The sequence below is a fragment of the Vanellus vanellus genome, assembly GCF_965231255.1.
Source record: "Vanellus vanellus genome assembly, chromosome: 7".
Classification (NCBI taxonomy): domain Eukaryota; kingdom Metazoa; phylum Chordata; class Aves; order Charadriiformes; family Charadriidae; genus Vanellus; species Vanellus vanellus.
The window spans coordinates 7,320,748-7,342,360 of NC_138912.1; the positions used below are offsets into that span (position 1 = coordinate 7,320,748).

Consider the following 21,613-nt stretch of genomic DNA (forward strand, 5'->3'; position numbering starts at 1 on the left):
TTTAAGTAAAGGGATGTTTCAATTATTTTCTTTTTGCTGAACTTAGGAAATAACAAAGTAAAAGTGATGATACTCAGACATAATTGTAGAAGAAAGGTGTAATTCTGCATTCTTTAGTAACCCTCTAGTCTACCCTCAGTTGTGTTTTAACCCTAAAGGGAAAATGTGTTGGATACAAACACAGCAGTGCAAAGCTAACTGTAAGCGATTAAAGAATTCCAAAATGTATTTCTGAATTGAGTAATAAAGGCAGTGACATAGAGTACAGAGCTTCAGATTTAATTTGCAGCATGTGTCTAGCTGTTAGTACAGCTGTTGGATGTATGCATTAAAAAGTCCTTATGGGTGCTAGAACAAGGAGAGAAGCTATAAAAGATGTCTTGCAGATAATTTCTCATGAGAGTGGCACAGTCCTGGCATATATGCCATATTGGTACACAGGTCCTTACAGTCACGGAGCAACCAATTGTACTATGCAACAATCCCCAGAGTCCTGGATTACAGGTGATCAGCATGTTCTGATGTTCTCAGTCTTTTCCATACCATGGTTCCAGTTACAAGAAAAAACAGATTACAGAAAGGCAGGAGAGTCCAGCAAGGGTTGTCTGTTCCTTGGAATGCTAATGGCTTTATTATGAGTTATAACTAAACTGCAAGTATTTGGTTTGTTCCTTCACTCTGCAAGAAAGGTAGTTATCACAAGAAACAAAAGAGGAAAATAAAGCTAATGAACTTTCTGTGGTAGACGTAATAAAATTTCATAAGGAAGAGAAGAAAGTCAATCCTGACACAAAAAAAATACTACAAATATTGCAGTGGCAGGAAAAAGAGGTTAACATAAAAGTGCTGTATAGGGTCAAATTAAAAGGTTTAGTAGAAAAAGTCATTTTATGGTGGTACTTCTTGTTCTTTCTCTAGATCACAGAAAATCCATAAAATACTGCCAGGACCTAGACACTTGCTCATTGAAACAGTGAAATGACGACCAGTATAAACCTGGTATTCACCAAAAGTGGCACGGCAGTGCTGCAGGCACAGGTCATTAGAGTTATTACTGCCACAGAGTGCTGTCCCAAAGGATCAAAAAATGCTTATGTGCTTGTGGTCAAGAAATATTAAAAAGCAAAAATGTGTAGAAAAGGGGAGTTGACCTCTATTTCATGTTTATGCTGTTTGTGCCTGAGTTAAAAGATGAGGAAAACCAAAGTTATAAAACCGTAACAGTGGTAGACACTATAGCGTGAACTTTGCCAGCAAATTTCTGCTTTATTTGGTAAAGCTGTCTGTGTGCTTTCAGCTCTTGTAGGTCTGTGCGTAGGGTTTTTAGATGCCATTGAAGAATGGGTTCTGTAATAGAAACTGGATTGCATTACTACCAGTGACTGCTATTCACTAATATTCTTAATATTCATGCATCCCTCTGTTCTTGCTGATTTGTCAGATGCTGTTTGACTCTTAATTTCAGTAAACTTTTAAAGTGGGAGTCAGGATTTCTACAAGGGAAAGGACAGAAGCTGAAGCATGAACACTGAAGCTGTCAAACAAGAAAAAAATGTAAAAACGAGAGGCATAATTTCACCTGCAAGTAATAGTTTAAAAATTAGAGTAGTAGTAGTTTAGAAATAGATTTAAAAATCCTAAAACCTGAAACAGTACTTAAGTATGAATGAATGAAGTATTTATTCATTTGATTAACTTTATAAGCATTTCTCTACATATCTTTTTACATCAAATCAATAAGATTTTTCAAAGGAGAAGATTATCCAATTTGAGTCTAAATGGAAGTTAAAAATCTCCATGTCTTGTTTTTATCTCACAGCTCAATGGTAATTGCATTCTCCCTTATTCTTCCAAAACTAGGAACTACACTGCTCACATTTTCTCAAAATTCTTAAAATGCCATTGTCACAAACTGTTGCCTCTTTGGTCTCACCTCTTGGAGTCCTACATCTGTTATTTTGTAGCAAGTCATTGCTGTTCTTTTGTTTACATTTTAGTAGCATAGTAGATTTCTAAACTTGTGGGTTTTTTTTGTTTGGTTTGTTGTTTTGTGGTTGGGGGTTTTCTGTTTGGTGTTTTTTTTTTTTTTAATCCATGAGATTCAACTCCAGCGCAGTTTCTGTTCTCTTACCAAGAAGCAGGTAGCAGTACTATTGCTTGTTTCTTTTTATTGCTGAGGAACTAGCTTAGGAAAGGTAGTTTCCTGAAATAAATTAATTAATCTGGTGACAAAGCCAAGGTTTATGGTCTAAAAACATGTATAAAATCCTGTAGACATTAAACTAAATGGTGTGTCCAGAGAAGTGACAGCAGTGGAAGGCTTTAACCGTTGCACAGTAGTGTCTGATCTTTTCAGTGTTACAAATCCAAACATATCTTGGTCCAATTTTGTTTAATATATTCATTAATGACCTGGATGAGGGGACAGAGTGTATCCTCAGCAAGTTTGCTGATGATACCAAACTGGGTGGGGTGGCTGACACCCCAGAGGGCCATGCTGCCATTCAGCGTGACCTGGACAGGCTGGAGAGCTGGGCAGAGAAGAACTTAATGAGGTTCAACAAAAGCAAGTGCAAGGTCCTGCACCTGGGGAGGAAGAATGCTAGGCACCAGTATAGGTTAGGGGCAGACCTGCTGGGAAGTAGCTCGGAGGAGAAGGATCTGGGGGTTGTGGTAGACAGTAAATTATCCATGGCCCAGCAATGTGCCCTTGTTGCCAAAAGGGCCAATGGAATCCTGGGCTGCATAGGGAAGAGTGTGGCCAGTAGGTCGAGGGAGGTCATTCTCCCCCTCTACTCTGCACTGGTGAGGCCACAACTGGAATACTGTGTCCAGTTTTGGGCTCCCCAGTTCAAGAGGGACAGGGAACTGCTGGAGCGAGTCCAGCAAAGGGCAACTGAGATGATTAAGGGCTTGGAGCATCTGCCTTATGAGGAAAGGCTGAGAGAGCTGGGACTCTTTAGCCTGGAGAAGAGAAGGCTGAGGGGAGACCTTATTATGGCGTACAAGTATCTCAAGGGTGGGTTGAAGGAGGATGGAGCCAGGCTCTTCTCAATGGTTCCCAGTGACAGGACAAGGGGCAATGGGCACAAGTTAGAACACAGGAAGTTCCGTTCAAATACACGGAAACAGTTCTTTACGGTGAGGGTGACAGAGCACTGGCACAGGCTGCCCAGGGAGGGGGTGGAGTCCCCTTCTCTGGAGATTTTCAAGACCCGCCTGGATGCAGTCCTGAGTAATGTGCTCTGGGCAATCCTGCTTTAGCAGGGGAGTTGGGCTAGATGATCTCTAGAGGTCCCTTCCAACTCTGAAAATTCCGTGATTCTGTGATATTTCAAAGATGAATTGATGACTCAGTAGCCCAGGGGAAATTCTTGCCAATTCTTTACTTCCCACGTACATCCTAGTAAGGAGAGTCCGAGCAGGCACTGCCTGCCAGAGAGAGCCTGGTGCACCCTGCTTGCCGTCAGGGAGTAGCAGTGGATTGAGTCATGAATTTACTACATTGTCCTGCTGTATCTAGTTGCAGATGCATGTCAGTGAAAATACTGCCAATCTTTTGGGTTGGAACTGGGCCAAAGCATATGAAAACCGGGATTGGACTGTAGGATTGGCATGTGCGTGAAGAAGGGGGGGGATACCTACTTGATGGTTGTGGGATTTTTTTAATACTGTTTCTTTGAGACTTAGCTCGAGTTTGTCAGATGAGGCTTGGTGTAGAAGCCAAACCTTTTCTCTCTTGTGTTGCAGCAGATAACCAACAAGGGACTGTAGTTACCCCTTCAAACTGTAGTTTTGAAGGAGATAATAAACTGTTCAGTCTTTACTGAAGCTGTAGGGATGGTGACCTACCACTTTTCTGTAGCAATGAGGGCAATTAGAATGTGTGCATTTGGAAACTGCAAGCTCTGTAAATGTGTTTGCAACCATACAAGTGGATACATTCAGAAATGGTCTTGAGGGGTTTGATGCTGTCGGTCTGATATGTAAAGCTTTCCTGGATGTCAGCTTCTACTTTTTGCTCATTCCCTATGGTTTTATAGAGATTGGCGCCGAGGGGAAGCAAGAGATGATGAAAGACCTTTCCGGCGAGGGGATGATCTGCCACGGCGAGGAGATGATCTGCCACGGCGAGGGGATGATCTCCCACGACGTGGTCCTGCAGAAGAAAAGGAACGTTCTGCTACGGAATCAACAGAGGACAGGCCACCTAGGCGTGAAGGGGACGAAGACAGGCCACCTAGGCGTGAAGGGGACGAAGACGGGCCGCCCAGACGTGGATTGGATGACGACAGGCCGCCCAGGCGTGGTTTGGATGACGATAGAGGCAGCTGGCGGGCTGCAGATGACGACAGGGGTCCCAGGCGTGCTTTGGATGATGACAGGCCACCCAGACGTGCTTTGGATGATGACAGGCCACCCAGACGTGGCTTGGATGATGACAGGCCACCCAGACGTGGCTTGGACGATGATAGAGGCAGCTGGCGTGCAGCAGATGACGACAGAGGACCCAGGCGTGGGCTGGACGATGACAGGCCACCCAGACGGGCTTTGGATGATGATAGGCCACCCAGGCGTGGGCTGGATGACGACCGGGGCAGCTGGCGTGCTGCAGATGACGACAGGGGTCCCAGGCGGGGGATGGATGACGACAGAGGTCCCAGGCGCGGGATGGATGACGACAGGATGTCAAGGCGTGATGATGACAGGGGGCCATGGCGTAGCACAGATGATGACAGGCTCTCCAGACGAGATGATGACAGGGGTCCGTGGCGTAGCAGTGATGATTCAAGGCCAGGTCCTTGGAGACCATTTGGTAAACCAGGTAAAATAGAATGACCTAATAACCTAACTTCCGAAGCATGTGTTAACCTAGTACATAATGGATGTAATGTACTCGGTGCCAGAGATGGGAGAATCAACTCTGAAAACGTCTGGATTAATTTGGCTAATGTGGACAGTCCTTTAGTTAGTATAATTAAACCTTTTAATTTGGTTGAACTAAAACAAAAAAAAATAAAATGCAGCAGTGTCTATTGTTTGCCTGGAAGATACCTAAAGGTCACATAGTAATGCTGTTAATTTACCTGTGTGCAAAAACAAAATACGTAAGTTGAATGCTGGGATGGGAGAGAAACATTGTCACTAGGTTAGCACACCTTGGTCTCTTTCCCTGCCCCCTCTGAAGGTCTGACATTAACCTCCTTCTAAGGAGGATTTTGATACAACGTTCAAGTGGGTCTGGTTTTCATAAGCTTTTTTTTCTGTGTACAAAGATATTCCTGCTTTTACCATTCCTTTTTTGCTTTTGTGTCTACCTTTCTTAAAAACCCTGCTTTGAGCAGGAGTTTGGACCAGGTGGCCTTCTGAGGTCCCTTACAATCTGAATTATCCTATTGTGGTATAGGTTGTTTCTAATCTTAAGTCTTGTGGATGATGTCTACTACAACTGTTTCTGATTCTCTTCAGAACTGTTGATGACGTTTAGATACAATTTTGATTTCCTGGTTCTTTTTATTCAGATTTAGATGCCACATCAACTTTGTAAGTAGGCACTAATTCTGTAATCCAAACCTGTAGCAAAGTTATCACAAATCTTGATACTTGCATTCAGTAAGCTTTCAGCTTTTTCCTATTTAAAGAAAAAGCAGGCTGCATAATAAAGAACTCCCATTCATAAATAACTGAATGATATTGCAGGATGCACTGTAAATGATAGTTGTATTTTAAAGTAGTGATTTAGAAAGCAGTACATTCATAAAAATTTGCTTGCCTAAAATCTCCTCACCTGTACTTTTTCACAAAGCAATCTGCTGTCTGAGCTATCCCCTTTACTTCTTCCTGCACTTGTTTTGCACGACTTTGAGGAGTTCGTGGTTTCTGACTGAAAACTGCAGGGTATCATCAGCCTTGCTAAGCTGTCACGGGCAGTCAGTGCCGATACATGAGGTATATATTACTGTCTTCATACCAAGCAGTTTCTACAGTGTTTTGTCTATGGCTCCCACTCAATGTGCACACTTTTTACAAGCATCTTGAGTTGGATCCTCAGGGATCAAAACTTGAAGAACCGGTTTCTGTGAGGGAAGAGAAAAGGATTCTTTGTCCACAGAGGGATCAGAGGTCAGTCACAAATTCCTTTGACTGTGTTTCTTATTTATAGGGGGATGGAGAGAAAGAGAAAAGGCTCGTGAGGACAGCTGGGGGCCTCCCCGAGACTCCAGACCTCCAGGAGACCGTGAATGGGATAGAGACAAAGATCGTGATGAAAATGAGAAAGACCGTGAATTTGACAGAGATAGAGATTTTGATCGAGATGATCGTTTCAGGCGTACCAGGTTTGACTTCTCTGTTTAAATACTTCTAGAATGTTTGTTTAAAAAAAAAAAAAAAAAAGTGCCCTTCTGATAAAGAGAGAATGTGACATTGCCAAGTGAAAGGAACAGCGGTTGGTTTGTATGAAATTAATTACTTGAAGACAGTGAATGCGCAGTGGCATTTTGGGGGCTTGTTGATTTGTTATTTTTAAGACTACGTTAACTGTTTACAGAAGGAATCCCAAAATGCTTTACTGCTTTTCATTTGTGTGTTTTTTAACCTGTTATCAAGAGAATTTCATGTTAGGCTCCAGAAGAACAGAAAAGGTTTGGAAGTATGTTAGTATGTTAAATAGAGACCCACTGGGCCTGAAAATACCTGTGTTATGATTTATTATTTCTTCTTTCTGTAGTAAAGTTAAAATCTTTAACATTTAGTCTTTTTTTTGGATGTTTTGAATGGCAAAAGGGATGACGCTGGTTGGAGAAGAGGGCCAGCTGAGGAGACTTCTAGCTGGAGAGATTCAAGTCGTCGTGAAGAGTGGGACAGAGGTGGTCGTGACATGAGAGATCGACGTGCTGATGACAGAGATCCACCCCTCAGAAGAGGGCCACCGCTCAGATCTGACCGTGAAGAACGTATGTTTATTTTAGTGTTCCTAAAGGCTTACATTCGTTATAGGGCCTTCATGTTACTCTGGCAGTGCTAGGATGTGACAGAATGGGAATAAGTTATATTTTCAGCCACTTAAACTCCCTTTGCGTAAGAGAAGTAATAGAAAGAAGCTTTAGCGTAATTGAAAATTTTTCCTTGAATCTTAAATTTTTTTAGTTGTACTCTTGTGCCGTAGCATTTCACATCTGCAGTAGAAGGATAACATTTTAAGTATGCAGTTTTCATAGTAGGATTATGTTCAGGGTGAATGAAATTCTTGTACTTGAATTATCAAGGTAGATGTCCCAGAAAGTAATTTCTGGGTCATTTCTGAAACCCATTAAACGTGAGGGAAGTATTTCCAAACAAGGCCTTGAGGGTTTCACACTATTAATGGTATTGATCTTGATGAATAACCTATTTTAATTACATGCCTTAACCTGTTTTAATTATGTACATTTATTAATCCTTTGCTGTGTTCTAAAAATACATTAACGGCAAATACATTTAGCCTGAGATACCACGGCTTCCCATTCTGGTGTTTTCGCATTCAGAATCTCGTTTGGTCTCTGCCCCAAGTGTGGGACCTCCCTGAAGGTGGGAGGGTGCTGTCAGGAGAGCACGCTGGAACAGAACATGTCATACGGGACTTCCGTTGGCGGAAGGGCTGAGGGTTCTCACTGTGGAGATTTACTGTTTTTAGTACATGAAGAAGTTTTGGTATTTGACTGTCTGGTTTGGTATTGACACTTTGTTCATTCATAGCTGGGGTAGAATTCTTAACATCCTTCTGGTGGAAATGCACAATTTTTCTTATATAGTAAAGGACAGTGAATGCTGTTACCAGTGGAACTGGGTAATCCAGTGCCGTTTATACCTCTGATTTCAGTAGGCTGAAGAGTAATTCAGTGTCTCTTGAGATAATGAACACCTAAACATTTTCCACCAGTGTTTTTTAAGTTAGGATTTTTCTGTTTTCAGAGTTCAGTCATTTCTAAGGAGATGCTTTTGTGCTTTTAATTCTGATAATAATGTAAGAATATATTTTACATCATAAACCCACGTACATCAATAGAACATTCTTAATACAGTTACTGTGTTTTAAAGATGAGACTTGGGTTGCTCGCAACAATCCTGAAGCTGAAAAGAGGCTTGAGTAGTTCCTGTCCATTACTTCGCTATAAAGTTCAGCTGTGCCTTTGGCTGTCATCATCATATTACCTCTTGGCAAGACTGAGAATCAGTAAATCAGGCTGTCGGTGCCAGGCATATTTGTTTAAACTCTTGCAGGCTGCTGGTGGAGCGTGACAAAGGTTGTTTTAATGTCTTTCTGTATTTGTAGCAAGCTCATGGCGGCGTGCTGATGATAGGAGAGAAGAACGTGGAGAAGAACGTGAAACAGTTCGGCGATCAGCTCCTGCTCCTGCTGCTTCTCCAGCTTCTGCTCCCCCGCCAGCATCAAAAGATCGAGAGAGAGATGGGGAGAAGGAGAAGGGTTCCTGGAAAACAGAAAAGGAGCGTGAGCCCCTTCGCCGTACTAAAAATGAGACAGATGAAGAAGGGTGGACCACTGTACGACGTTAAGTGAAAATCACAGAGTTTAACCAATGTTTTAGCTTTGATTTGATCGAATCCATGGATTATATTTGTGCTTATAAACATTCTGAATTGGAATTCTTTAACAAATGTTTTGAGGTAACGTGAAAGCATGAGCTTGAATTACTTACTTATATAGATTGATCATGCACAAAACTCACAGCAGAAGGTTGGAAATTGAATGCCAGTTTTTGAAATTTCAAATGATGCTTATTTCATGGGTCATTTGTTGCTAAAATAAAAAGAAGCAAGCCCAACAGCTGTCTTGAATAATGCTTCTATCTCGCACCAAAACAGGCTGACCTTTTTATTTTTAGTCTTTCTTAATTTGGAATGGGGTATTATCATCATAGAACATGCAGTTGAAAACACTTCTCGTCACACAGTGGAATTATTGAAAAAGCAGAGCTAAATCAATTTCCATAATTAGCCCCCCAAAATAGACAAATATAAAAGCCCTCTTTTACATAGGTATCTTTGAGGGCAGGCGGTTTCCGAGAGACGTATTTTATCACTATCTAAATTCAGTAAGTTGTCTAAATTTGAATGAAATACAATAAACGTTATGAGCACTAGCTACACTGGGATATTTTCTGTATATTTACTTGAATATATAATGCCTAGGAGGCTGTTTTGCAGTCATTGTTCCAGTAACGTATACTGCTGCAGTGTACAACCACAAAACTTCGAGCTTTTACAATTTAAGTGTTTTGGTAAGCATATGGCTATGTATTTTCTGTTGCCAATATCACAACCGCTTTTTCCATTACTGGATAATTCATGCCTTTCAAGGATTTATAAATATTGTCATATTTAAAATGTGTGGTTTTGGAGAAATTGTTGAATCTTCCCCCAATTCTTTGTCTTCAGGGTCAATTCTTTCCCTTTCCAAAAAAAGTGATTTGTAGTAATGGCTATGTTGACTTCAATTTTGGGGTGCGGTAACAACGATTAACTATCTGGTCATACTGAAGCCAACACAGAACTTGCTGCTGTGTGTTTCTTCAATGATAAATAAACGACTTAAGGAATTAGCTGCTACTGTGTCTTGACTTTTTAGTAACTTCCTACAATGTACGTTAATGCAGAGCAGCTGTTGAGCAGCTCTTTTTCTGTTTCCCTGCCTGTTTCTGTACCAGCTGAAGGAGAACGTGAGAACACCTGGGACATTTTCTTCCTAACAAATGTGGTTTAATTTTAATGTGTGTGAACAAAAGTTGTAATACTCCTCTTGGCCTTTTCCTGTCCTCTTCTGAGCTTTCCAGGTCCTATTCACTTCTCAGGAAAAACTCGCTCTCATAGTCATCTTCTGAGGGGCAGATCTTTGTGCCTTTGGAGCCTGTCACTTCACTGCTTGTTGAGTCACAGAATTCCTTCAGAACAGTAGTGTTTTATAAACAAACAAACCAAACCCCGCATTTTTTTATGCCTTGTACAGTCCTATAAAGGCTGGAAATAGAGCACAGCAGCTCTCTGTGCTTTCTGGATTTGGGGTGGTGGGTGCTGTGTCACAGGATCATTCCTGTTAAAAGAGACCCCTGGAGGTCACCAAGTGAAGTCAGACTGTGTTACTCGGAACCGTGTTTCTCCAGTGTGATCTTGAAAACCTCCAAGGATGGAGACTGCACAACCTTTCTGGGCAACCTCTTCCACTGCTTCCAGTCTGCTTCCACTGTGAAAAAGCGTAACCCTCTTTTGGCTTCTACCTGTTGTCTTTCCTCCTCCTGCTCATGCGCTGCTGTGAAAAGCCCAACTTCGTTTTCCCAATAACTTCGTGTTGGTGCTGGCTGGCTGCTGTTGGTCTCCCCAAAGCCTCCCATTCTCCAGGCTGAACAAGCCCTGTTCCCCTTTCCTCACAGGCAGGTGCTCCAGACCCTCTTGGCCCTCTGCTGAACTGGCTCTGGTTTGGCAATGTCCTCCTTGTAGGGGAGGGATATGGGACCCAGAACTGCACACAGGAGTCAAGTGCAGAGTAGAGGGGGCTGCTCTCTTCCCTCATCTGCAGGCTATGGTCCTGTTCAAACATCCTGAGAGCTGCTGGCTACTGCCCAGCTTTATGCCTGCCACCCCCCATTACAATGGGTCCTTCCTTGGCAGTGCAGGACTCCGCCCTTCTCCTTGCTGAATGTCATAGACTCATAGAATGGTTTGGATTGGAATAGACCTTGAAGACCATCTAGCTCCAACCCCCCTGCCCTGGACAGGGACACCTCCCACCAGCCCAGGTTGCTCCAAGCCCCATCCAGCCTGGCCTTGAACACCTCCAGGGATGGGGCAGCCACAGCAACCTGGGCAACCTGGGCCAGGGGCTCACCACCCTCAGAGTGAAACATTTCTTTCTACTATCTAATCTAAATCTACCTTCTTCTTCCAGTTGGAAGCCATTCCCCCTCATCCTATGTCATCAGGCTCCTGCCCAGCCTGCCTCAGTCCCTCTGCATGGCAGCCCTGCCCTAAGAGTATTGACTGTTCCTCCCAGTTTGGTGTCATCCACAGACCTGCTGACAGGACATCCTGCTACTGCCTCTAGGTCCTTGAACGAGACATCAGGCCAGGTCCCAGGACAGACCCCTGTGATGCCCCACTCCAGCTGCAGTCCTGTGATGCTGAGCCTGAACATCCAACCATTTTTTTCTGCCCACCTGGTTGTCCAACTCTCTAGGCAGTAACATCCTAACTTGGGCACAGGAATATTGTGCGAGACAGCTAAAGCAGATGAAGAAGATCCACCACTCCTTCCCTTGTCCACAAAGTTACTTCGTTGTAGAAGGCAGGTGAGTCAGGCACGATTTACCCTTAGTAAATCCATGCTGACTGTTCCCAATCACCTCCTCCTGCATGTGCCCCAAAACATGCTCTGAGATTTCCTCCATGATTTTCCCAGGGGCTGAAGTGACACCATCCCGCCTACAGTTTCTCAGATGGTCCTGTTGGCCTTTTTTGAAGATGGGTGCAACATTTGCTTTTCTCCAGTCAGCAGGGAGATGTGCAGAGTGGTTATACATCCAGTTACTTATTTTCAATTTTATCCAAACAAAGCCATTTTTATATGGGGATAAATGTTACCGATCATTGCACCAGCTGAAAGCCCTGTTCTCAAATCTGTGTTCTTAACTGCCTTTACTTAAGACAGATTGTGATAATGTTGCCAACACACATCAAATTCTCAGGCCTGGGCAGCTTGAGAAAAGACCTGCAAGATGTGAGCTTTGCAGACATGCCAGTGTCTTTATTTTACTGCTCGATCATTTTAGACAGAAAGCCAACTACAGTGATCAAAAGCCACTACTGACCAAATCCAACAGCTGAAACCTCCATCTACTGCCATCATTACACATTAGCACAAAGTTTGGTGACCTGATGTTGATGAAGTCAAATGAATTCTCTGTCAAGCACTGCTGCTTGATTGATTCATGTTCATTTAAGCATCTAAAATTTTCAGTGAACCTTAGAAGAATACAAACTGTCCCATGCTGTATTTAGAAGGCAGAACTTAAGGCAGCTGCTGGTTAAATGGATGCAAATGTCACTTGATTTAAACAAATCTCCAAGAGCAGAGCAAGGCAAGTGGTCAGATACGAACTTTCCTACTCCAGGAGCAACCCAGAAACAGCCCCCAGCTGGTGGGCAGGGCTGAGGACCACCAGGCTGCTCAGCAGAAGTAGGGTCTAGACATTTTCATTATATTTTCTCTAAAGTGCTTTTGTTCTAAAAAATAAAATAAAGCCCAGTATTTTAGGAGAGCTGGCAGAGCAGGGCAGGGGCGATGAATGAAGCGGTGTTGCTCCAGTCTGGGCACAGCCACATCTCAGGACATGTCATGACCTTGGTTAGATGGGCTTCAGTGTGGTCATGAGCAGGACCAGGAGGACACTGAGGAGCTACAGGTGGGCTTGTGGGCAGCCAGGAAGCAACCTCAAACAGGAGGAGTACTGGAACCCATGGCTTGCTGTAAATGTGTCTTTGTTTTAATATCCACGGGCTGCAGTCATTGACAGGAACAGCTACATTTAAGCAAGTTTTCTTTCTGGAACTAAAAGGTACTGTTAAATTGTGTAAGCCAAAGTCCGGGTGTGAGGTCAGTGAAATGCAAGACTCGCAGTTTACCTGTTACGCAGGCACTGGTACCCGTCCTGTGTAGTTTATTGCAGAACTGCGAGAAGTAGCCACGGGGGTGGCGTAAGAGGAGCACCTGAGCATTCCTATTTCGCCATGGCAGGACGGGCTAGAGCTGAAATGCTCTACACTCTGTCTGGCCCCGCTCTTGAAAGGAATCATTAATGTATTTAGTTATGGTAGGGTGGAGATTCTACAAGCTATTCCACTGCTTTTTGCTCATCGAAGTCTCCCTTGCTGCACTTCAAGCTTTGTTGGTCCTTTCACTCTTGGGCAGGAGGACAGTCTACCGGCTTTGCGACACCTTTTTCCGCATTTGAAGATTTGGCACGTCACTCTTCTGCTTTGCCCAGACTATAGACAATATTAGAAGAAATTATCCTCCTCCCCACATAACTGTAACAGACTGTCTCCAGTATATATTAACCTATACATTTAGTGGTTCAAACTGGCACATCTGTGGGAAGTAAAAACATTTTATCGCCCGCTCGGTTGAGTCCTACGGCAGCTCCCTGGGGCACTCTGGTCAGCGGTGAGACACAGCAAACTCTGTCCAGACAGGACTTTCACTAAAGATGGGTACAGACGTACCTGACTTCAGCTGGATCAAGTTCTCTCTGCATCTGAAAGTAGTTTTTAATCAGAAGTAGCTTGCTTTTAGCCAAGACTAGCATCAACTGAGGATGATTATAGGCTTTCCAATGCTCTGTGTTCATTCCTTTTATCAAAAATACCACTGTGAAAAAGATTCCAGCGCTTACATGCTTAGGAATATTTCCCTGTAATAAAGTGGTTCTCTGAAGATAAAATATTTGGTTTAAACAAGTGGCTGTAATCTTTTGATTTGCAGATGCCAGAAGAATAAATGAAAATAATATCAGGCTTGCTCTTCTTAGACCTCTCCTGTGGAACATATAACACTTCCAACCTGGGCCGCTTTCAGATTAAGCTATTTGCTGTTCCGAGGATTTAAGTTACTAATGTAAATCGCTTCCAGTAATTTAAGGAATCAAAGTAACACTACAAGCACTACCTAACGCAATAAGCTTTTCAGAGCCACCAAGAATGAGCGTGTCTCTGCTCACTCAGTGCCACAAGGAGTGTGCTGGTGCACAGGAAATCACAGAAGCTTACTTTAAAAAAAAAAAAAAAAAAAAAGGAAAACCACCAAAATGTCCTTAAAGGTTCAGTCTTTGTAAGATAGTGTCTTGCACAAGTTTAAAGGGCAGGTTGTCCTGTTGAATGATCATGTAGAGTAACTGAAGAGCGTTGGTCTCAGGCTGCCTTTTGCTGATTCTGAATCTTGTCATCTCCTCTCTGGAATAGTCTGGGGTCTTTTTCCCCCCCTCCTAACCGGTCTTTTGAAGTTGTTACCCTACCACCTTACCTATGACTTTGATCAGATGCCTAATGCCCCGTAGCAGCTACGACAGGCAGCTCTCAGCTTTTCCACAGCACAGCTGCAAGTACACACGTAGGAGAGAGGACCCGGGAGGGACAGGCAGCAGCAGAGGCTGTGGGTACAACAGTTTTCCTCTTACACAGGCAGAGGGAAGGAAGGGGTGCTGCAAAAGGCCGGTGCCATCCAAGGCAGGGGATCTTCTGCTGTCTTGATGAACTTCCAGGCATTGCAGTAGGGCTGGTGCTGCACAGCAGCTTAACGTACGGCGGGGAGAGGAGTGATGGGCACATGGCAAACGCCGCCCGGAGCCCCACAGAAAACACCCGAGAAAGGTTTTCTTAGACCTTTCTTGCTTTTGCATCCAGGACCAGTCAACTGCATTAAAATGTATGTACTGATCTTCAAACTTCCCACAGGGAGGTAACAAAAGTACAGAAGAAAACTCCTCCCGTAGCATCACACTCGAGCTGGATTCTAATGAGTGGTGGATACGGAATAAACCTCCGTGGGCCAGGCATCACAAAACCAAATACATCTAACAGCTTAGAAGGGCCGGTGGTGCAAGCCCCGCAGAACGAGAGACAACACGCAACTGATACTTAGCTGGAGGAGAGGGTAGTTGCCACAAGGTTAGCTGCAGCCACCATGAAGTGTTATTTAACACAAACCCCACTGCGTTTGGTAATTAGACCCGACACCATCCTTGGAGCCGTGTGATCAAGATTTAAGAGAACACTTCCACACAAAATCAGTTTCTCCCTCCTAATTGCTGCAGCTGTGAGTCAATGGCAGTGATGAATACGGAAGCCTGGGCCCTCCCCCCCAGCCCACCCTGCGCGTTTTCACTACATTCTCAACCATCCTGCTCTCCCCTTCTCTCCTGCCCCCACCTCCCACCCTGCTGAGCAGCTTTATCAAAAGGAATCCACGCAAGCAGGCGTCACCCCTCACTTTCCTAGCTCTCTTCTTCTGTCTGGACCCATCTCCTTTCTCATCCTCCTAGTGATGCCCCAGCAGTTCCTGCACAAGGCTCTCTTCTCCTCCCCGTTTTTGGCAGGGCCACCCTTGCAGACCGAGCACCCCTCCCTGTCCCAGGTGTCAGTAAAGCCATCTACAGCATAACCCTCTCTACACTGAGGACTTGGGCACCTGCATTTTGGCTCCAGAGGACTCCTAAGCAAACTACAAAGCTGCTGCTGCTCCTTCTCCTGCCTCCGAGTCACAGTAAAAGCGATTTCTGATCTCTTGGGGGTTAAAAGCAACATAGCCCTGTCTGATACTTGGTACCAAGGAACTGCTATCACCTAGGGTGCAGGTCTTCAGCATCAGTCTTACATTTGGTATAGTCTATGTAGTGATAAGGTTATTTATTAACCACATGGGTAGATCCCTCCCACCTTGCAATGAGTTAAAGTCACATCGTCTCAGCTGTTAGAAATACGTCACCTCCCCTTCCACTGTTCCACTATGGATTTGGCTTTCTGCTTTGCCCAGGTCTCTTCCCTCCAAAGGCTTCCCATCACCTCCCCATTCTCCATCACAAACACAAGCTGCATCAAAGCTTATTTTCTGCCATACTTACTGCCTTTCCTTCAGCAGAGGTTGCACTTCGGCCCAGAGTTGTTACGTTTTCAAGCAAGTACATTGATGCTTTCTCCTCTTGGACCTTCCTTAAAGCCTCATAGCAGACACGGACACTGTCCCTGCTCACTGGTGGAACGGTTCAAGGGTGACCGTGGGACACGGCACCGCTCTCCCATCGTGCCAGGTAGGATGCTGCTATTTCGGGGAGCAGGTGTTAATCACCAAGCGAGTAACGGAGTGCAGGTTTGATCGTGATTTACCTCCCGGTTTTCAGATCGGCAAAGAAAATTGCTCGGATGTTTACTTTAAGACCTGAAAAGCGGAGTGTTGCACCCTAATTAAATTCCCGGCGATTAACTGGCAAGACGACAGCTCTCCCGCCCGGCCCCCACGGTGCAGCACCAGCCTCGACAACCCAGCCGGAACCCCCCGACGGCCCGGAGCGGTCCCTCCCGCCCCGGGGCGGGGGAGGCAGAGCCGAGCCCAGTCGGGAGCGGGCGGCGCTGCCCCGCTGCGCCCGGGGACCCCCGCCAACCACCCCCCCCCCCGGCCCCGCTCTCTGCCCGCCGCTTGCTTTAACCCCCCTCCCCCCCCTTCTCCCAGTTAGATGTCGGCCGTAAGTCCGTTTCCGTAAAAATCACATATATATATATATTTGGTTTTTCTTCTCCGTACAATAAACAAATACAGTGCATCTGAGCTGCGCGATTCCCGCGGCCCGGCGCCGGGCTCCGCGCGGGCCAGCGCGCACCAGACGCCGTCGGCGGCACCACACCGGCCCGGCGCTCCCGCCCGCCAGCCTCCGCCTTTAATATATATATATTAATGTGTGAAAGAACGACAAAAAAACAAAAACAAGCCCAAAACAACAAACCGCCATCCGCTTTAAAGACAAAAACCCCAAGGGAAGAGCCGGGAGGAGGCCGGGGCCGCCCCCCCGGGGTCCCGGCGCCTAACGGCCCTTCTTCCCCAGGGCGGTCCGGGCGTGTTTGAGCTGTTTGGCCGCCTGCATTTTGGAGAGGGGGCAGTACTTGATGGTGTGGGCATTGTCGCCGCTGGCACCGCAGAGGGGGCAGGTGTAGCGCCGCAGCACCGGGCAGAGGACGCGGCCGTCGGGTCCCTTGAGGATGTGGGTGGTGTAGAGGGCCACCGCCTCCTTGTTGTTCCGGCAGAAGACGCAGACCTGCAGCTCGGGTTTGAGCAGGCGGGAGGCGGCCCGCGGGTGGGTCGGCAGCCGCCCCGCCACCACCACGCCGCCCCAGGCGTGGGGCGAGCCCTCCCGGCCCGGGTGATCCCCCGAGCAGTCGAAGACCACGGCGGCGGCGGCGGGACCGCCGCGCCCGGGGAAGGGGCTGAAATCGGCGAAGCGCTCCTCCAGCAGACCCTCGCCGTGATGGTGGTGATGATGACGGTGGTGGTGGTGATGCCCGCACAGGTCCAGGTCGTGCAAGTCCAGCGCGCCCTCGAAGTACGGCCCCGCCGCCTCTTCCTCCTCCTCCTCCTCCTCTTCCTCCTCCTCCTCGGCCGGCGGCACGGCCGCCGCCACCACCACCGAGGGGGGCTCGGCACCGAAGCCCTTCCCGGGGCGCACGGCCTTGGTGATGAGCGTGGCCAACCCCAGGTAGTCGTTCCAGGAGTTGAAGACGTTCCCGCAGGCGCTGTGACTCCGGCCGCCGTAGCGGCCGCCCGGCAGACACTCCACGGGCGGGAGGTGCCGGTGCTGCTCCAGCTTGCCTCCAGGAAAAGCCTCCATGGGGGGGTGAGGGGGCGTGCAGCCGCCCGGGAGCTCCCGCTCCCCCGAGCGCGGTGCGGTGCGGGGCTGCGCCGACCGCCCCTCCGCCTCCGCCGCCGCCCAGCGCCGCTCCCGCCTCTGCCCGCGCGCGGCCCCGCGGCGCGCCTCAAATAGGGGGCGGTGGCGGGGAAACGGAGGGCGGTCGCCGCGCTTCCATTGGCCACTGAGCGGAGCCCCCCTGCCGCTCACTGGCTGGCGGTGGGGAGGGGCGGGGCAGGTGTGGCGGGGCGGGGCCAGGGGCGGGGCCGGGCGCGCCCGGAGGGGCTGCGGGAGCGGCGCGGGGTGGCGGCGCGAGCGGGGTGGGCCCGATCCGGCAGAGGCCGGGCCCGCCGCGGGGAGCGGTGTCGTTCGGAGTGGGCAAAGCGCCGGCAGGGACGGGTCTTCACAGAACCATAGAGTGGTTTGGGTGGGAAGGGACCTTTAAAGGCCATCTAGTCCAACCCCCCTGCAATGAGCAGGGACATCTTCAACTCGATCAGGCTGTCAGAGCCCCGTCCAACCTGACCTGTGATGTTTCCAGGGATTGGCATTGACCACCTCTCTGGGCAACCTGGGCCAGTGTTTCACCACCCTCAGTGTAAAAATTGTCTTCCTAATATCCAGTCTCAATCTGCCCTCTTTTAGTTTGAAGCCACTACCCCTTGTCCTGTCGCTACAGGCCCTGCTAAGAAGTCTGTCCCCGTCTTTCTCATAAGCCCCATTTAACTACTGTAAGGCCACAATAAGATGTCCCTGGAGCCTTCTCTTCTCTGGGCTGAACAACCCCAACTCTCAGCCTGTCCTCATAGCAGAGGTGCTCCAGCCCTCGGATCATCTTCATGGCCTCCTCTGGACCCACTCCAACGGGTCCATGTCTTTCCTGTGGTGAGAGCTCCAGAGCTGAATGCAGTACTCCAGGTGGGGTCTCACCACAGCTCCATGTTCAGCAGAGCCATGGAAGAACAAAAGTTTGGTAATATGCAACCCAAAATGGAAAGCAATTAGCATCTCGTAAGCTCATTAAGGGCAACAGATGCCTTCCCATAGGTGTTAGTAAGTTATATGGGGCAGAGGTGATTTCTTCTTTGGACCCCTCTTAAGAAGTGGCTTTGATTATTATTATCTAAGGATAAAGAAAGTCTTAGATCAGGTCTCCCATCTCCCATCTGCTCTGGCCCCCAGAAACCAGATCCTCCTGCGGGAAGCATCCATGCGTGCTCTTCCATTTGGGCAAGAGGAGTTAAAAATGCAGCTGCAATTAAATATCCTATTAATTTCCAGCCCCTGGTAAGAGCTGCTGGGCTGAGCACGGTGGGTGGAGTTTTTTCAGTAGTAAATCTGTCTCCCCCTGTGCAGGGCCTTGATTTGTAGCTCTGACGAGCACTCCTCTGGCAGGTAAAGCAGTTTTACAATGTGGTTTGTTTGCAGCTGAAATCAGCAGGTTTCCTAAGCTCAGGTATCAGAAATACCTCCTGAGGGGCCGGCTCCCTGCACCACAAGGCCTTGATACGCTTCTCCAGCTGCGCGAAGTGGCTGAGAAGTGGGTGGACTGAGGACTGAGGACCGATGCGGATGGCTGCAGGGAGCTGACCTGGCTGGAAAGAGCATTTCAGAGCGTGAATGCTCTGGTTGGAAAACAGGGCTCCTTTCGGTACTGAAAACATTTGCAAAAGAAGTTGTGTTCTGGCGCCACACTTCTGTGGGGACATGGTTCTGTACCAGGTGACCACAGGGACATTTCGCAGTCGTGTGGGCGTCAGGCTCAGCCTAGAGCCCTTCTCCGAGACGCAGTTCCGTGTCAGGCCTTTTCTCTCTTCGGTGCAGCGTTTTGGGGCCCGTCCAGTGAGGCACAGGGACATCGCCTCTCTGAACACAAGTGGATGGCTCAACTTTCACGAGGGGTGAGCGCTTGCAGGTTGTGCTGGAGCCAGCGGGGAAGGGCAGAGGTAACAGATGGGTGAAACAGCGCAGGGCGATCAGTCAGAGTGGTCGGGCACCACATCCCGGGGCAATTGTTGTTACTCTTCTTCTTCTCTAGATATTTTAAGTGGAGATCTTGGAGAGTGAATAATTTCAAATCACTTCATGCAGTAGCAGCGTAAGTAGCACGGGCAGGGAGGAAAACGGTGCTGTTCCCCTCACTGCTACTGCAGGGAGTGATGAAGAACACGGAGCAGCATAAAAAATACCTGCACTAGAAAAATACTGTGAAGGATGGACACCCGTCCCCAGCGCTGCAGTAACAGCTCCCTCTGTTCGACTGACACCTCTGGCAGAGCTCGTGTGCGTCAGCAATCCAAAGTGTACAAGGGATGTTGCAAAAGTTATTCCGCCGCTTTCCCTGTCTGGACTTTTGCAAATGGCCTCTCACGTTCCAGGTGTTGAGCAAAGACTCAACAGCTCGACTCAGGGGTTGGGGCTCTGCAGAGCTGACAGGCGTCACCAGGCTTCAACGGACCTCGCTCGCTGGGTGGCACGTCACAGTGCTGGTGCGAGAGTAGGGAACGCCGCTGTTGACATTGGAACAAGTCGACGCCTCAGTGAAACTCTGTCATCAGATAGTTTCAAACAGTAAACAAAAAACTATGGCCATGAACAGCTAATGGAGAAGTAGTTGCTACTAGGAAGGATACAGCATTGGCGTTTCGGTTTTATTGAAAATGTTTCTCATTTGAAACGTTGAGAGCTGCATGAAAAACTACTGCTTTGTCCTCAACTTGAGGTTGGGACTATTTCTGACTCTTTCCCAAACTACCCTTTTGGCAAGCCTTGTTAAGGACTTTGACAGTGTAAGACCACAGCTGTCTTGGTGGTGTCTTATGTGAGTTTTCACAGCAAGGCTGCAGAGCAACTCTGGAAAACCATCGGCTGGAGCAATAGCTGTTGGCACCGTGAATTCAACATCACGGGCCAAACTCTGCCCAGCGAAGGGGAAAGTTTTCTGCAGTCCCTCAGAGCAGTGCGAAGCCATGTCACAGATTTGAGCCGATTTGAGCTCAGGAAGCCACTGGATCTTCTGGGAGTGAGTAATCTGCTTGTCTGCAGGAGTTTGTTGAGCCCAGGGTTGCTACTGGGAATAAAATAAAATAGTAATATATATATATATATATATGAAAATTATGAAGCTATAGAGCTGTGGTAGTGGACACCAGTGTACGTGTCACCCTGCTCCCGAGGGATGGAGCTGTGGTGCTTGGGGTCACCAAACCACATCTGGATGCTGACTGCCATGGGGAGAGCCTGTCTGGGCAGCGGTCCCCTGCGTGCCATGGCTGCTGTGTCCCTGGACGTCACTGCCTCCTCGGGAAGCCTCCAAAACCTATGGGGCCAAAACAATGTGGTGCCACCCTCGCGCATGCCAACGGCAGGTAAGTGAGGTCTTTGTATAGGGTTGGAGGAAATATTTATTTCTTCATATTGTAGGAAAAATGATCTAACAAGTCATTTAACAAGAACGATAGAAGGATTTAAGCACAGGGGGTTTTGAGTGTATGCAGGACAGCTGTCAAGTTTAGAGAGGAGATTAGCGGTTCATTTGGGAGATACATTAGGAAAAAGAGCTTACCCCGGGGGGCTGTTAGCTCCCTTGAGGCTGGGGAGGATTTAGTGTCTGTAAGCATTGATGTATTGTGCACGTTATGAAGCTTGCCATCCCAGCAGCTTTGATATGTTCCAGCTTTTCTTTAAAACCCCTGTGGATGTTAAAGTGACTTTTATTTAACGTGGGAGATGTTGACAAGCTCCCCCAGGAGGCTGGTGAGTTCTTGAAAGGGTCTTTTAAAATATTAGCTTCACCGCCACTTTTAGATGATTTTTTCCCCCTCTGGAATATCAAGGAGTGGTTTGTTTCTGACAGCACTAAAAATACATTAGGTGTCTGCTGACACAGGAAAGATATGCCCTGTGCTGGTTGGACTCCCAGCATAGTGTTCGGGGATCCTATCTAAAGCTTTTGGCTTAACAGATGATGCTTGTGTTTGGAAAGCTGAAGTTTATAGCACAGAGCGATCCTTCTGTTCAGAAGATTGGAAGCAGCTGGTGGGACTAACACGGGCAAGTTAGGTTTCAGCGGAGGGTACAAACACAAGTCATGAAAGCAGAGCTTCAGCTTGGAGTCTGCTCAGAGGCTCCAGCGCCGATGTGCGACGTGCCCATGGGATAACCGCTTTCCC

The 21,613-nt window shown here is 47.4% G+C and overlaps 2 protein-coding genes across 2 annotated transcripts in view; one reads left to right on the forward strand and one right to left on the reverse strand.

Moving 5' to 3' along the window:
• The window catches only part of EIF3A (eukaryotic translation initiation factor 3 subunit A), a 38,009-nt gene extending 28,413 nt beyond the window's left edge, over window positions 1–9,596 (forward strand). Inside the window, exons 19-22 of the mRNA XM_082486759.1 lie at window positions 4,044–4,825; window positions 6,164–6,338; window positions 6,787–6,956; window positions 8,315–9,596. Of these exons, the coding sequence (XP_082342885.1) occupies window positions 4,044–4,825; window positions 6,164–6,338; window positions 6,787–6,956; window positions 8,315–8,556 (1,369 nt within the window). The 3' untranslated portion in view covers window positions 8,557–9,596. The remainder of the gene's footprint in view (window positions 1–4,043; window positions 4,826–6,163; window positions 6,339–6,786; window positions 6,957–8,314) is intronic.
• Window positions 9,597–16,331: 6,735 nt separating this feature from the next.
• Window positions 16,332–17,459, reverse strand: NANOS1 (nanos C2HC-type zinc finger 1). The gene has a single exon (XM_082486373.1). It carries the CDS (start codon window positions 17,421–17,423, stop codon window positions 16,623–16,625), a length of 801 nt encoding a protein of 266 aa, XP_082342499.1. The 5' UTR covers window positions 17,424–17,459; the 3' UTR covers window positions 16,332–16,622.
• Between the last annotated feature and the right edge of the window lie 4,154 nt (window positions 17,460–21,613).

What these genes read in the sequence shown, in the direction of transcription:
- NANOS1 (XM_082486373.1), bottom strand. Translation starts at nt 17,423, where the DNA reads ATGGAGGCTTTTCCTGGAGGCAAGCTGGAGCAGCACCGGCACCTCCCG.